We start from the raw sequence: 15,246 nt of genomic DNA on the forward strand, positions 1-15,246 counted from the left end.
TAAAAATCTTACATTTGAATATAAAATAATAATGAAATCGATGCCTTGATAAATAACTATATTTTTAAATAAATTGGAACAATTAGATCGATAAACATGCTTTAAATAAATATATTTATTCACCAATAATATTTTAGAATATTTCATCAGGTCAAATACTCCTTTGGTCAATTAACCCACTTGCCAACCCTGGATCAGCCAGATAAAAAAATTTCTTAGATCAAGTCTGACTTGAAAAAATAGGTCAAATGTTGGGCCCTACTAAATATGAAAACTATAATTTAAATAAAAAATTTATTTCAAAATTAAATGTACTATGATAAAGGGAATATGAGTAAATTTGGAAACACATATTAAAATTATATAATATCTTGTTATTTAAAAGATAAATTGGCATTCTGGCATACATTTTTTCAATAATACAGGGATCAAATCTTTATCTGAGTTTGGTATGCTAATTAAATTTTTTAATAATATTCGTTGAATCCCAGGGGAAAGGTTGTGTAATGTAGCAAGCCCTTTATCTGTTATCTTAGAACAATTGCTTATATCCAAACTCTGAAAAAAATTGGTGTTTACCAAAATAGGAAGTCTAGAAATACAAGTGTCATCAATATATGCACACCCAGAAAAGCTCATTTCAAGTAGATAATCAAGTCCTTGTAAATTCTCTAAACCTCTGTACATGATACGTGAATTCGAAAAATCAAGTTTTTTAATGGTAAAATCAGTGGATGATTTTTTTATAACATCAAGTTTATGAGTTTTGTTAGATGGTAAAATTTCTCTTTCTTTTGAAGTATAATCAGATTTTAAACATATCTTGGGAGTTTTTATTTGATCAGAATCAATGCAACCAGATACTTCAATATTTTGATAAAATCTATTATCATAATTACGTGAACACTTTGAATACCTAGATAAAAGTGTGTGCAATAAAATGTTATCATCACTAAATTTCATTTCTTCTAAAAATTCTTGATTGTTAGAATTGTCTTCATCTTCAGTCTCTTTATTGGTTGGCATTTTAGCATTTTGGTATCTTGCAATGTACCAATAATTTTGATCCCAAAATTGAACAGCTCCTCCTATTTTTAAAGCAAATATTGAAGCCGCAAGATCAGCTCCATACTTCTTGAAAAGGGGTTCATTAAAACTAGGATATAAAAATATAATTTAAAGGTTTTATATGGAAACCTAGTGAAAAATTTTTAAAAATTTCACAAATATTTTATGGCCATATTTTTATTTCTCTATTAAATAAAGGTTTATTTTATGTTTTTGAATTAATTTTTTGGATGCAGCCCTAAATTTTTTCTTTAGCCTATTCCTCCATCTATCCTTATTTTAAAAATTGTTGACAAATTATATTAAGATGTTAAAAGTAGAATCTTAAATTTCATTAACCAAATAGTTTTAAAAATAAATTAAATTAGTAATTTACTAGCTAGAAAATTAAATGGGGTTTATTATAAATTTAAGAATAATTAAAATGAGATATTTTAAATGATTCTCGATAGCAACATTATATATAAAATTATTGATTTCTTTAAAATAACACTTTCTCAATTATAATTAATATATTGCTATCAAATTTACTCTTGCATACTCGATAAAGCTTTGGTTATACGATTATCAATGAACTTATCAGTATCTTTGAAAGTTGTGGACTTGATTCTGGTAAGCCAAAGGGCAATATCCTGAGCATTTTTTCTTCTTTTTGGCATCCTATTAATAAATTTAGATTAGAAATATAACAATGATATATTATCATACCATTTTTCTGATGGATCAGGATCATAATGAAATATAGTAGAATACTTACACGAATGTGTATATGAAGTATATTTATAAATATTTTTCAAATTCAATAAAAGCATAAAAGCGGCCATGGATAGGTACAAACAGTGTGCAACTATTTTAAAAAAATCACACGTTTAGAGTAGGCAAATATAAAAAATGATATATATATATATCCCCTTATGATTTATACCTACTGAGTAAAATATAAAAAAGATATGTACTCATTTTGAATAGGCAAATATAAAAAATATTACTATAACTTATAAACCTACTTTTAGAAAGGTTCAAATATAAAAAATAATATATATACATAATCATATCAAATTATCAGCAACCACATTAAATTTATCTTAGAATATATATATATATATCCAAAAAATTTTATTAATCTTGGTCCAGTATTTTATAAAATATAAGCCATTTGTGATGGAACTGAGTCTATCAAACCCATTGATTTCGATAGAGATACATTCCTACAAATGTATCAAGATAATATACTGCCATTCCATGTCAAATCGATCAAAAAAGCACATTTTAGGCCGGCACCTTTTAAAATTATTAAAAATTTCTGGAATTATTTAGATAGGTATATAAATGAGAAAGATGTTTATTTTAGCTCGCTGATAACACCTGGTTCCCGAGATATAGGGATTCAAAAGTGAAAAAAAGAGACACTTTGGAATCTGTAAAATTTTTAAAATGCTTATATCTCAAAAACTATTTATAGTAAAAAATATATAATATATCATATTGCAGAGTTAAAAGATCGAATCAAAAGATCGACGATCCTGGATTCGATCGCAAATTTGTCAATTTTACGAGATTTATGATTCTGACTTAAATTGAGGATCGAGATCGAGATCATTTTGTTTAAAATTCGATCCCGATCTTTTTAAAAATTAATTTTTTACTTAAAAAGCAATAAATAAAATAAAAATTTTGAAAATTAAATTAAAATATTATTTTTTAAAAAAATATCTATCTTCATATTTTATCAACTTCCATTCCATATTTATTTTATAGATATATTTATTCATTTCCCAAATTTTACGAGATTTAGAGCTCTTACAAGTTATTTAATATAAATTTATAATAATATATTAATATTTATTTTAATAAGTAAATGTAAATGGATTTAGAAGATTCTATTGCTTCTACTATTGATGTAACAGCAGTTATAAGTGAGAATGAGAATCTTTTACCATTTTTGAAATTACGCAAGTATTTTACTTTATGTGAAATAGATTATAGCAACTCTTATAATATGATCAGCACCAAATGCCGTCTCTGTAAGAAGATAATATCATCTTCCTAAATATCATCCTTTCTTTTAAATTTTTTTTTATTTGATAATCTTAATGTCAACTTGTTTAAATTTAATTTATTGCATTCCTGAATTGAGCAGGTCCTTCAGAAATAGAATCTAGATACAGATTCTTTATAAAAAAAATGAATTATTAGATACAGTATAATTAATAAAATATTTGATGAAGAGTTAATCTTGGTTTTGTTATTTATATATAATAATTAGGCATTTATTTTTTAATATTACTATTATATTAGTTTAATTTTCAAAAGAAGAGTATTTATAATAAATGGAAGGTATTTTGACTTTCATTAATATAATTAAAACATCCAGTTCAATGTTATTTGTATTCAACTTAGCAATGTTTCACCAAAAGAAAAATAAATATCTATTCTATTATTTCTTTATTATATTATGTTAAATCTAATCAATTAGTATTATAGTTTCAGTTTGAGCTTGATTATATAATCCTCTTGACAACATTTTTAGGGCTTTTTTTAATAATATATTTTGAATTGAAAGTATTTTTTGTATCATTTGACTCAATCCATAAGTTCTTAAATGCCAAAAAGCTTCATTATATTCATAATAGGAAAAAAAATCTTGGAACTGGAGGATAATATGGAGCAGGGATATCTAACTCCCGTTCTATCGATATTGATAGATAAATTAACGAAATTTAGCTGCCTGCGGTATTGTCAGCCCCTTGTAGATAATGTTCTTAGAGGTATTGATAAAAGGTAATATTTTTTTATGCAATTATTTTATATTATCAGATATCTGCAAAATATATTAAAAAATTGCAAAGATCTGGCAAATTTAGTAAAATATTTTTAACAGGCCAGTTCTACTAAACCTTTGATATCTAGTAAAATATTAATGGGCTTTTGAAGACATTAAAAATTTATTAGATTATTTGAATTTTAAGCTAATATTTTGATTAATATTCTTTGTAAATAAATTACAATATTAACTTCTTTGTATATTAAGTATTAAGTTTACATTTAATCAATATTTATGATATGACCCAAATATAAATAAATACCATACAGATGATGTGCCAGACTTGACTGTAAAATTTAAAAAGGTTAAGTTTTTCAGATACTTGATTTGATTTATATGAATAAAATGAACACTTATTTAATAATAAATTAATTACCATTTCATAATATAGATTTCCTTCACTGTATGATGCGGATACCTCAAATGAATGTATGGATGACATTATGCTTTTTTGGGGAAAAATACTGTACAAAATGCTTGTTCCGTTAAAAAAATTTATTCAAATGATGATTCCATGAATATTTTTATTACTTATATTAATTTTAAAAAAATATTTATTGAATATAATACACCTTTGCAATCAAGCGCTAGCGCTCCTGTGGAGCGCTTGTTTAGTAAAGCTAAACATGTTCTAAATGAAAGACGCGGATGTTTAAATGATGATAATTTAGAAAAAAATTCATTATTAAAAGCTAATTTTAATTATAAATAAATATATTATAATTGTTATATTTATTATTCAATTACAATAAATTTCTACCATATGTAATTTATTTTTATATTAGTTAATTTTTCATCGGTTATATTATATTATTATTCAATTACAATAATTTATAACATATATTAGTTAATTTTGCATCGGTCAGAAATTTAAATAGAAAAAAAGATCGCGATCGTGATCTTTTTTTAAAAAAAAGGTCGATCCTGGATTTCGATCCTCTGTTTTTGAAAAAATCGTGATCGGGATTCGATCGTTTTAAAAAGATCGGTTAACAAGCCTGTCATATTGTAGGTAAAAGAAATCTCTAAAGGGCTATCAAAAAAATAATAAAAATTGGCGCCAATTTGAGTCTTTATTTCGGTTTACCTATATTGCTTCACCTGTATTTTTAAGCAAAAAAGGGAGTTTGTTTTCGAAATTTTTTTTCCTTTTTATTTAGTTATAAATTATATACGATGTCAAAATCTTGGCGATTCTATCAACTTTTCCGAAATATACATTTTTACCAAAAATTGAAGAAAAAAGTAGATGGCGCTAATGGTTGAAAAATATTATTCTTAAGGAAAATGAAAATATTGATACGTTTATAAGAAATGTGATAAAATTTTCCAGTTCTGACCCCCCCCCCCTTCCCCTCCCACCATCTTTAAAAAGTTTTACATTTTTTAGATCTCTACTTTGCTACCATAGCGAATGACTTATTAGCTCGATAATGTATAACAGCTGCAGCAAAAGGGAATATTTTATTCAGCATATTATCGATTATATTTTACAAATAAACTGTTTAAAACGATCTCTCTTTCTGCGTAATATTTTTAACTTGTCCGTTCAGATTAATTTTAAATAATTCAACCCGTCTGCAGCTTATTATTTTATCCACTGTCTACCAATAACATTAGGGATTTGGAGAGTGCAAAAACATATATTCTAAGTGCATATCAATTAAAATATTATTTTATATCACAGATGGACGTACCATTTATTAAAATGTTGCGACCCATTTAATCTACAGAGGCATACTTATTATCGCTTGAATCTAAGAAAGATTCTACTCTGGCTGACCCAAAAAAAATTTACCATTCAATTTAGATATGTTAATATGCTCTTCATGCCGACAAAAATTAGCAAATATTCCTTATACTTCAAATGACAATGTAGATATTGATTCACCCCCTCATATAATTAATCAAGAGGCTGTTGATAACATTAATATATCCCTACAATCACTAGGGGAATCCCTCATTAAGAGAAAACGCTTATGTGAAAAGAAATATTCCAAGAAAAAAATATCTGGAGTAAAAAAAAGTTTTAACAACTAAAATTATACCATTATCTTCATCAAATGATGAAAAATTTAATGAGATTTTAGATACCTTAAAAATAAAAAAATTATATGAAAGATATTATTGAAAATTTGTTACATTATTAAGTGTCTGGCATTTACCCACTCTGCTCCTCAGTTTAATTTGTATATTTAATAAAAATTCAAAATTTTTTAGTATAAAAAGTGAAAATATCAGGTTATTGATAAGTTAGCAGCAAAATTTTAACCATCCATAATTTCATAAAGCTATATTTATTTTTTACATCAACTTTTGGAGTCGATAGCGTCGCCAAGGTTTTGACATCATATATATATTTAGCAAAGGTGTATAAATAAAAATCAATAAAAAAATTTCGAAAACAAACCTTTTTTGCTTAAAAACACAGGTAAAGCAAAATAGGTAAACTGAAAGTTAACGGCTCATATTGGCGCCAATTTTTATTGTTTTTAAATAGCTCTTTAGAGATTAATTTTACCTACAATTTGATATATAATATTTTCTTTTACTATAAATAGTTTTTGAGATATAAGCATTTTAAAAATTTTACAGATTCCAAAGTGGCTCTTTTTTGGACCTTTGAGCCCCTATATCTCGGGAACCAGGTGTGCTAGCGAGCTAAAATAAACGGTTTTCTCATTTTCTTAACTATCTAAATAATTCCAAAATTTTTTAACAATTTTAAAAGGGTTCGGCTGAATCGTAATCGACATTACGTGGAATACATGTTTTATTATACTTATAAAATGCATAGGGCTTAATTTAGATTCTATTGTTAAAATTTAATTTTGAATTATATTTTAAAAAAAATTTAAATTAAAATCACATCTATATACAAAATATATTATTAAAATATTAATTTTTACATTTCAATTAATATGCATAATAATATATACTAGTAGAAAGCCCGTCAAAAATGACGGGGAATGAGATTTTTATTCATTTTTTTACGAAAGTTGTCATGCCAGATCCCTCACAATATTAGGAAGCATATAATTATAAAAGTTTATCCAGCCCAGCTCAATCCTTAATAATTAGTTAAAGATATTCCCATGTCAGGTGCAAGCTAATATAAATTTTGAGGTTCCAAGCCCAGTCGTATCCAATATAATTATGAAAATTTTTCCCCACCTAGAAGATAGTTAAAATTGATTTATCATCACATGAACGAGAATTATATGATTTACCAATAAGTTTAAGATGTAAAAAAAACATGTGAATTCCGTATTAAGGGAAACTGGGAAAGCCTGGGCAAACCACTTATTAGAGAATCATGACAAATGAAATAAAAATAACCGACTCTTATACTTTTTGGTAATATGATCAATTATAATTATATATAAAAAATAAATTTTTGTTTATATTATATATAGTTATTGTAGCTTTTCGGATAAATTTAATGTATGTCTTGCATTTCTCAAATTATTTGTCTATATTTTATTTTAAATAAAAAAAAAATGTTATCTATTTAAATAAAAGTGCCATTAAACACTAATGAAACTTATATGCAAATTATATATATATAAAATATAAGATAAAAAAAATAAATGAGTTAATTTCAAGCGTAGTTTTTTATTATTTTGGCTACCGGTAACTCTAGAACTGGCAAGGCGTTTGTTTATTCGTCATTATTTTCTTAGCTTATCTTTAATAGATTCATCAAGTTTTGTAGCAATGTGAGGGATTAAGGTTAGGTTAGCCTAGACAAATAAAGAAATCAGGCAAAAATATAAATAAACATTATTATTGAAATAAAATGAAGATTTTTTGGAATAGATATAAAATCATATATAATATTATTTATAATAAAAATAATGTACTATGTATATTTTTTGTGCGTTATACAAAATAATCAGCAGGGATAATAGAGCAATGGTGGATACGACAAAATGGTAAGCTTTTAAAAAAGTAGGATCCTTAAAAATTGTTATATTAATTTAGTTAAATTTTAAAAATGTACTTTGTATAATTTTCAATTAGACAAAATATTCATCAGAGATAAAAGAGCATATTGTGCAGCCCGACAAAAGGATGCTAATATAAAATTGTTTAAATTATAAAATAACATCATACTAAGTATGTTTATTCTTATTCGTTTAAACCGGGATTAATCGGATATAACCTCATGATATACCACATTGGTTGTAGTTCTTGTTTTATCATTGGTTATAATCTTTAATTTATGAGGAGAACAAACTCGAGACATAGCCACATATAGCTGTCCATGTGAAAAAACAGGATGAGGTAAATAGATGCCAACTTTGTTCAACGTTTGTCCCTGAGCTTTATTAAGTGTCATGACAAAAGCAAGTCTCACGGGAAATTGGCGGCGCTTTAAGGAAAATGGCAAGCCAGAATCTGTAGGAATTAAACTTATTCTAGGAATGAGAACTTTAGTACTGAGAAAACTACCAGAAACAAATTCCGCCTCAATTACATTTGGTAGCAAAGAAGTTATAATCAAATTAGTCCCATTGTTCAAACCAGAAGCAGAATTTAAGTTACGCATTAATATTATAGGTACCCCGACTTTGAGTAAAAGTTTGTGAGGTGGTAATCCTGATATACTTAGAGAGTTCAAAAATTCAGTGGGATAAAACGTCGCTTCATCCTTGGTTATCGTTTCATCAGCACTTATGTATGTAATTAAATCCCCCGGATTATTTTTAATCAATTTAATATTTATAGAATCGACATCTACGTTTTTAGGGGGTCAGGATTGCATTTTGAGCAAATGATGTTCGGTTAAAGGACGTATTGTCTTTGTCTATATCGTAAACAAAAGCAATAAGATCCTCGATATCATTGGAAGCTATACAGCAATCTTCAGGAATTTTTATTTTATCCCTGGAGCCATCAAATGTTTCATAGCCTTCACCAACTCTTAAAATAAATTTTGAGTATTTATTATTAATAAGATAATCATTTGCTTCCTGAAATTGTAGAAGTCTCATATTAATACCCAATCTTAATGGTACTATATGCGACCATAAATAGGATCGTTTTAAGGTTGAGTTAATAATGTCGCATCTTCCACCACGTTTAATAACAGGTAAAATCTGTCTAAAATCTCCGCCAAAAATAATAATTTTACCACCAAACGGTTTATCTAATTTCATTATATCCTGAAATGACCTATCCACGGCCTCGAATATATGTTTATGAGTCATTGATATTTCGTCCCATATTATAATTACCGATTATCTTATCAATTCTGCTATTTGGCTTTTGTAAGGAATATTACTTGAGGAACTTTCATGAATACTTAAGGGGATGTTGAAACGTGAATGTGCAGTACGGCCATTATAAAGAAGAGTTGAAGCAATGCCAGAAGATGCAACAGCTATTGTAACTTTACCTTGAGATCTCAAGTTAAATAATATTGTATTTAATAGAAATGATTTTCCAGTACCACCAGGACCATCTATAAAAAATAAATTATGGGATGGAGTGGAGGGCAAGGACATAATTTTGGCATAGATAATATTTTGATCCCGATTAAATAAATTGTAGTTAGCCAAATATTTTTTATACATATCATCAGTATCGTAGGAAATTTTCTCCCGAATAAGGTGACACCTAATATTAGCTGTAGCAGATGGAGATTGAGTGGATAATAAAGGGATAGGCATTCCTAAAAAATCCTTAAGAGATTTACCATTTTGAATCAAAATTTGATTGATGTGGCATAGCGTGAGATTTTCGTTGATAAGGTTATCCGGCTCTGATGATATTTTTTTGGCAAAATCTTCACAAAGATAAAATTTAAAAGAATTCCATAGACCTAGAGGATCTCTCGGCTCACAATGTAATAAAATAACAGAAAATAACTGGCGCAATTTATATGGCATCTTAAATGAAAGACCTTCCTCTAACAATGGTTCCATTCCGCATCATCTGATAACAGACCACGTCGAATACATGCATCTTTAAAAATATTACTGACAATTTCATTAAAAGAGTGTAGATCTTCAAAGCATGTTGGCCCAGCTACATAATTAAGTAATAATAGTCTTAAATAAAAAACCTCACCCTCTTTAGGAGAAACTGTGCGTATACGGCCAATAACCTTATCACCACCCCTTTGTCGTTTTATCCACTGTTTAAATAGATGTTTGCACACATAATATCTTACAAAATCTGCATAAATATATTTTCTGGCATCTGTGTCAAGATCATTAATTTTAAACCATTCGGTTAATTTTGTACCAGGATTTTTAGTTAAGATGTTATTTAAATCAGTATTTGATTGGAAAAGGATCAAATGTTGATTAGGTAGATGAAGGTCTAAATGATAGACTGCAGGAGAATGATCTTGCATTTCAAAATCCAGAGTACGCCATAGCGATTCTATGGCGGATATATATCGAGCATCAATGAACTGGGTAGTTTCATCGACATTATTAATGGAAAGAGATGCAGTAGTTCTGTCATGGCCTTTGTAACAATACTTATAAAGGTATATGGACTGGACAGAAGAACAAATTTCTACATTTATATGTGCATTATATTTTTTTGATAAATGTTTATTATAAGGAATAATCCAACGGTTGTTAAATATAAATCCGTTTAATTTTTTTTGGAAGGTAACGCCATCATTTTGTCGCCGATATAAAGGATAACCATACTTATCAATAGAAGAGGTATCCACAAATGATTTAGGATATTTTTTTGAGCATTTTCCATCAATCATGCAGGGACTATTAGGAAATGTTATACCACATGGCCCATGTGTATTAAAATTGCTAATAATTAGAAACAGCTTAGGCTCAGTTATTTTGTTAGGAATCTCAGCATAAACTACCTCATCATAAGTATCAGCCGTTGGTAGCCTATAAGATATATATAGTATAAGGCACATATGACAATGAAGCAAACCTCTATTCTGGAATTCTATGACATCTATATAAGCGATTACTCTGCCAAGAACATGATAATAGAGCAAATCCTTTTTAAGACAATATAATTTTTGACGAAAAACGCGACACTCGAAATCTGGGCGGTCGTTTGGAGTCTGATGAGGAAATAATTTACGCATTATTTCATCCCACTTAGGGTTGCAGGTGAAAGTAATGAATAATGATGGCTTACCAAAGCAGCATACAATAGCCATTGCGTCCTGATAAAGCTGATGCATATGCCTTGGGCCACCGGTAAAAGAAGAAGGCAAAATAAAATTATTCTTCTGCCAAGATTGTCAGCATTAGTATCTCCCTCTAAAATAGCATCATGTATGCCTTGATAGAGTTTGGCGCATAATTTGGATTGATTATTACGTATAAAATTTAATCGAAGCGTTTCCTGTTTGGCATAACTGTCGACGATAAATTTGTGAAAAAGACGTTTGGATCTTAAAATAACATTCTCTTCATCCTGCCTGACCATAAAGCGACATAGTACTCTCTGCAGGTAACATATTTATTAGTTGAGTTTCTATAAGGAATGGATGGGTGGTATCCAATATCGCCTCTGGGAAATAGAAGATAATATTGCAAGGGATCGTATGAGGAATGAAGCTCGTTAATACGTCGTAAAGGACCAGATATAGTTTTTAAGATAATATCTCTATGGGCTATATGATCACTACCATCACCAGGTAATAATACTGCTATTTCAGATGAGGTAGGTTTATTGCGATAACGTATGTCAAAACTTGGAGTAGATTTTAAGTTTAAGGATATGTTAGGAACGCCATTAGCGATCATAGAAGATACACTCAAAAATTGAGAAGCAAAGGAGTTGTAGGTGTGAACAATATCCTGCAATTCCATTAAAAGACAACGATCTAAAAACGGAACCTGGTTATGTCTGTTTTCTATCTCATTTATACTATCATGTATATATAATTGGGCAAATTTAGGTGTTTCCCCTAATGTTGGTAGGAGTGAACCAATGCGCTGATGAACCTGTCCATTAATTTGAAAGGTATAATTACCTGATCGCGAATTGGATAAATGATTATTTATATTAACTCCCAGTGAAGTGAATGACAGTGCGGAATTATATGCTCTTATGTTTGTTAAAAAGTGGGATGATGAACAATGATCCCCGATAAATAAACGTAATAAATTTGGTGGTAATTGGAAAATTTTAAATAAAATTACCTTCCCATTCAAGCAACATGTAGAAAACTGAATATTTCTACATGAGCTTTTTGATAATTTTTCTCCATTCCACATTTTAGCATTGCAGAAGGCGCATATTTCTGTCATGTTTCCGATATCTAATATAGGTGAGTGGCGGTCTTCAAATATATGTCGAAATATGCATGGTAGAGGTGCCATAGGGAATGTGGTAGTGGTTATAGAAATATCAGTTGAAGGTATCTGGGTGAATATAAAATATATCTATATATATAAAACATTAAAAACCTGCAGGGGAGTTGGTATCAGGCGTAGGTCCTTATTATCCTGCATACCTGTAATTCTAGAACGGGTAAGGCGTTTGTTGAGTCGCCATTTTTTTCTTTGCTTATCTTTAATAGAAACAGCGTCTATATGACAGGATTTTCATTGGATGCAAATTCCCTTTAAAACCTTTGCCTACCCCCCTAAAAAATCCTGCCACCGTCGGCGGCAATGTCTCTTTATTATTATTTTCACCTTTATAATTATATTGATACTTTTTTCAGAGAATTTATAAGGATAACTTAAATTAATCTATCTATACTACCAACTATCGATATTTTGTGAATATAACGAATTTCTTATTTAGATAATAAATTCAATTAAAACCTCCATTATTTACAATGAATTAATTATTATGGCATTATGAGCTTGCTGATTTGGAAAACAATGTGTATGATTGTTTGCAATATATAGATTTAGTCAATAATTGTACTATAATAATTCTATAATAAAAGTATTAATTTTTACAGCAATAAATTGTGTCCTATTTCATCTCAAAATTTAATAGATAACCCCGAAATAAATTTATCCTAACCCCATTAAAGCAGCCTACCCCCTACCCCTCAAAAAATAGGATGTGAACTGTTCCTACCCCTCCCGCTCATGTAGACGCTGAATAGAAATATGATGTTTTGTAGCAATGTGAGGGATCAAGGTTGGGTTAGCCTAATAAGGAAATCAGGCAAAAATATAAAACATTATTATTGAAATAAAACGAACATTAAAATACTGTACTGAACCTGTAAAGGGGTCAATATATGCCTATCTCTAGTAGTTGGGAGGCTATCATCAAAAATTAAAATTTATCTAGTTGGGCAAGACTATCATGTTTTTCTGAACATTTATTTTGTATTTGTTGATTATTAATGGTAGATATATCAATATTTAAACAATTATAAGGAGGAAATAAAGTAGGGTTTGTTATCTAAAATAAAAAAATTTTTAAAAATGAATGCGTTAAACTTGCAGAGGAGTCAAGATTAGGATCAACTCACTAAAAATAGTGGGAATATCATCAGAAGCTAAAATGGATGTATTCTAAAAAATAAAAAAATATAAGAACATTTATGCTTTTTAGTATATATATATATATACACTAACTTTATTATGTGTTGTTAGCAGGCTTGTTAACCGATCTTTTTAAAACGATCGAATCCCGATCACGATCTTTTCAAAAAATGAGGATCAAAATCCAGGATCGACCTTTTTTTCTATTTAAATTTCTGAAGGAAATTTCTAACCGATGCAAAATTAACTAATATATGTTATAAATTTATTGTAATTGAATAATAATATAATATAACCGATGCAAAATTAACTAATATAAAAATAAATTAAATATGGTATAAATTTATTGTAATTGAATATATAACAATTATAATATATTTATTTATAATTAAAATTAGCTTTTAATAATAAAATCTTTTGTAAATTATCATCATTTAAACATCCGAGTCTTTCATTTAGAACAAGTTTAGCTTTACTAAACAAGGATGGCAAAGGTGTATTATATTCAAAAAATATTTTTTTTAAATTAATATAAGTATTAAAAATATTCATGGAATCATCATTTGAATAAAAAAATTTTTAACGGAACAAGCATTTTGTACAGTATTTTTCCCAAAAAAAAGCATCAATGTCATCCATACATTCATTTGAGGTATCCGCATATGATTGTTCCTGCATATTTTCCAAATGGGCAACTAATCTTTCTTTTAACATCATATTTTGTGGCAGATTAATATAAGGCCAATTAAGTTTAAATTTAGGGTGAATCATGGCTGCCAAAATGTTACCGTCTTCATACAGTGAAGGAAATCTATATTATGAAATGATAATTAATTTATTATTAAATAAGTGTTCATTTTATTCATATAAATCAAATCGAGTATCTGCAAAACTTAACCCTTTTAAATTTTACAGTCAAGTCTGGCACATCATCTCTATGGTATTTATTTATATTTGGGTCATATCATGAATATTGATTAAATGTAAACTTAATACTTAATATACAAAGAAATTAACATTGTAATTTATTTACAAAGAAAATTAATCAAAATATTAGCTTAAAATTCAAATAATCTAATAAATTTTAATGTCTTCAAAGGCCCATTAATATTTTACTAGATATCAGAGGTTTAGTAGAATTGGCCTGTTAAAAATATTTTACTAAATTTGCCAGATCTTTGCAATTTTTTAATATATTTTGCAGATATCTGATAATATATAATAATTGCATAAAAAAATATTACCTTTTATCAATACCTCTAAGAACACTATCTACAAGGGGCTGACAATACCACAGGCAGCTAAATTTCGTTAATTTATCTATCAATATCGATAGAACGGGAGTTAGATATCCCTGCTCCATATTATCCTCCCGTTCCAAGATTTTTAACGAGATCGCCAAAGGTTCCATAACCTATAAAATTTAAATTTATTTAGAGAATATCATTATATTACTGTGGCATACTCTTTAACAAAAAAACATTCCTCTTGCCTAAACATTGCAAATCCAATTTGATCACATACTTGTTCTACTTCTGAAAACTTTTCAGAAAGTATCTTATCTATTAATTTCATGGATTGGTAATAAGAATTTTATCTTGTCTTGTTGGGAGCTATTAAATATCTTCCCAATTTCTCCAATAAAATATCCGCCATTTTTGACGACATATTTTGTTTATTAACTAAAGCAAAACATTTTGCAAAAGTGGATCTAGATATTCGTTTATAATTGAGATCACTATCTGCCATCTCCGCATCTGTTGTTGCAAGGTTAATATTATGGCAACAACAACGTTGATGTTTTGGTAGGCTGATAGTAGGAATAATTGGGTCATCAACGGATAATATGCCATCCAATCCATATCCTCACTACTATCTTCTTCATTTTCTCCAAAA

General features: G+C 28.1%; 2 protein-coding genes across 2 annotated transcripts; both read right to left on the reverse strand.

The window, feature by feature from the left end:
* Positions 1-378: 378 nt before the first annotated feature.
* LOC135928848 (distal membrane-arm assembly complex protein 2-like) lies at positions 379-1,892 on the reverse strand. Its single transcript, XM_065465315.1, has 3 exons — positions 1,777-1,892; positions 1,600-1,728; positions 379-1,156 (listed from the first exon to the last, which is right to left on the reverse strand). Exons 1-3 carry the CDS (start codon positions 1,890-1,892, stop codon positions 379-381), a joined length of 1,023 nt encoding a protein of 340 aa, XP_065321387.1.
* A 6,150-nt stretch (positions 1,893-8,042) lies between these two features.
* Positions 8,043-9,105, reverse strand: LOC135928859 (ATP-dependent DNA helicase PIF1-like). The gene is made up of 2 exons (XM_065465324.1): positions 8,690-9,105; positions 8,043-8,568 (listed from the first exon to the last, which is right to left on the reverse strand). Exons 1-2 carry the CDS (start codon positions 9,103-9,105, stop codon positions 8,043-8,045), a joined length of 942 nt encoding a protein of 313 aa, XP_065321396.1.
* Between the last annotated feature and the right edge of the window lie 6,141 nt (positions 9,106-15,246).

The sequence above is a fragment of the Gordionus sp. m RMFG-2023 genome, chromosome 1, assembly GCF_954871325.1.
Source record: "Gordionus sp. m RMFG-2023 chromosome 1, tfGorSpeb1-WG-v2, whole genome shotgun sequence".
NCBI lineage: Eukaryota > Metazoa > Nematomorpha > Gordioida > Chordodea > Parachordodidae > Gordionus > Gordionus sp. m RMFG-2023.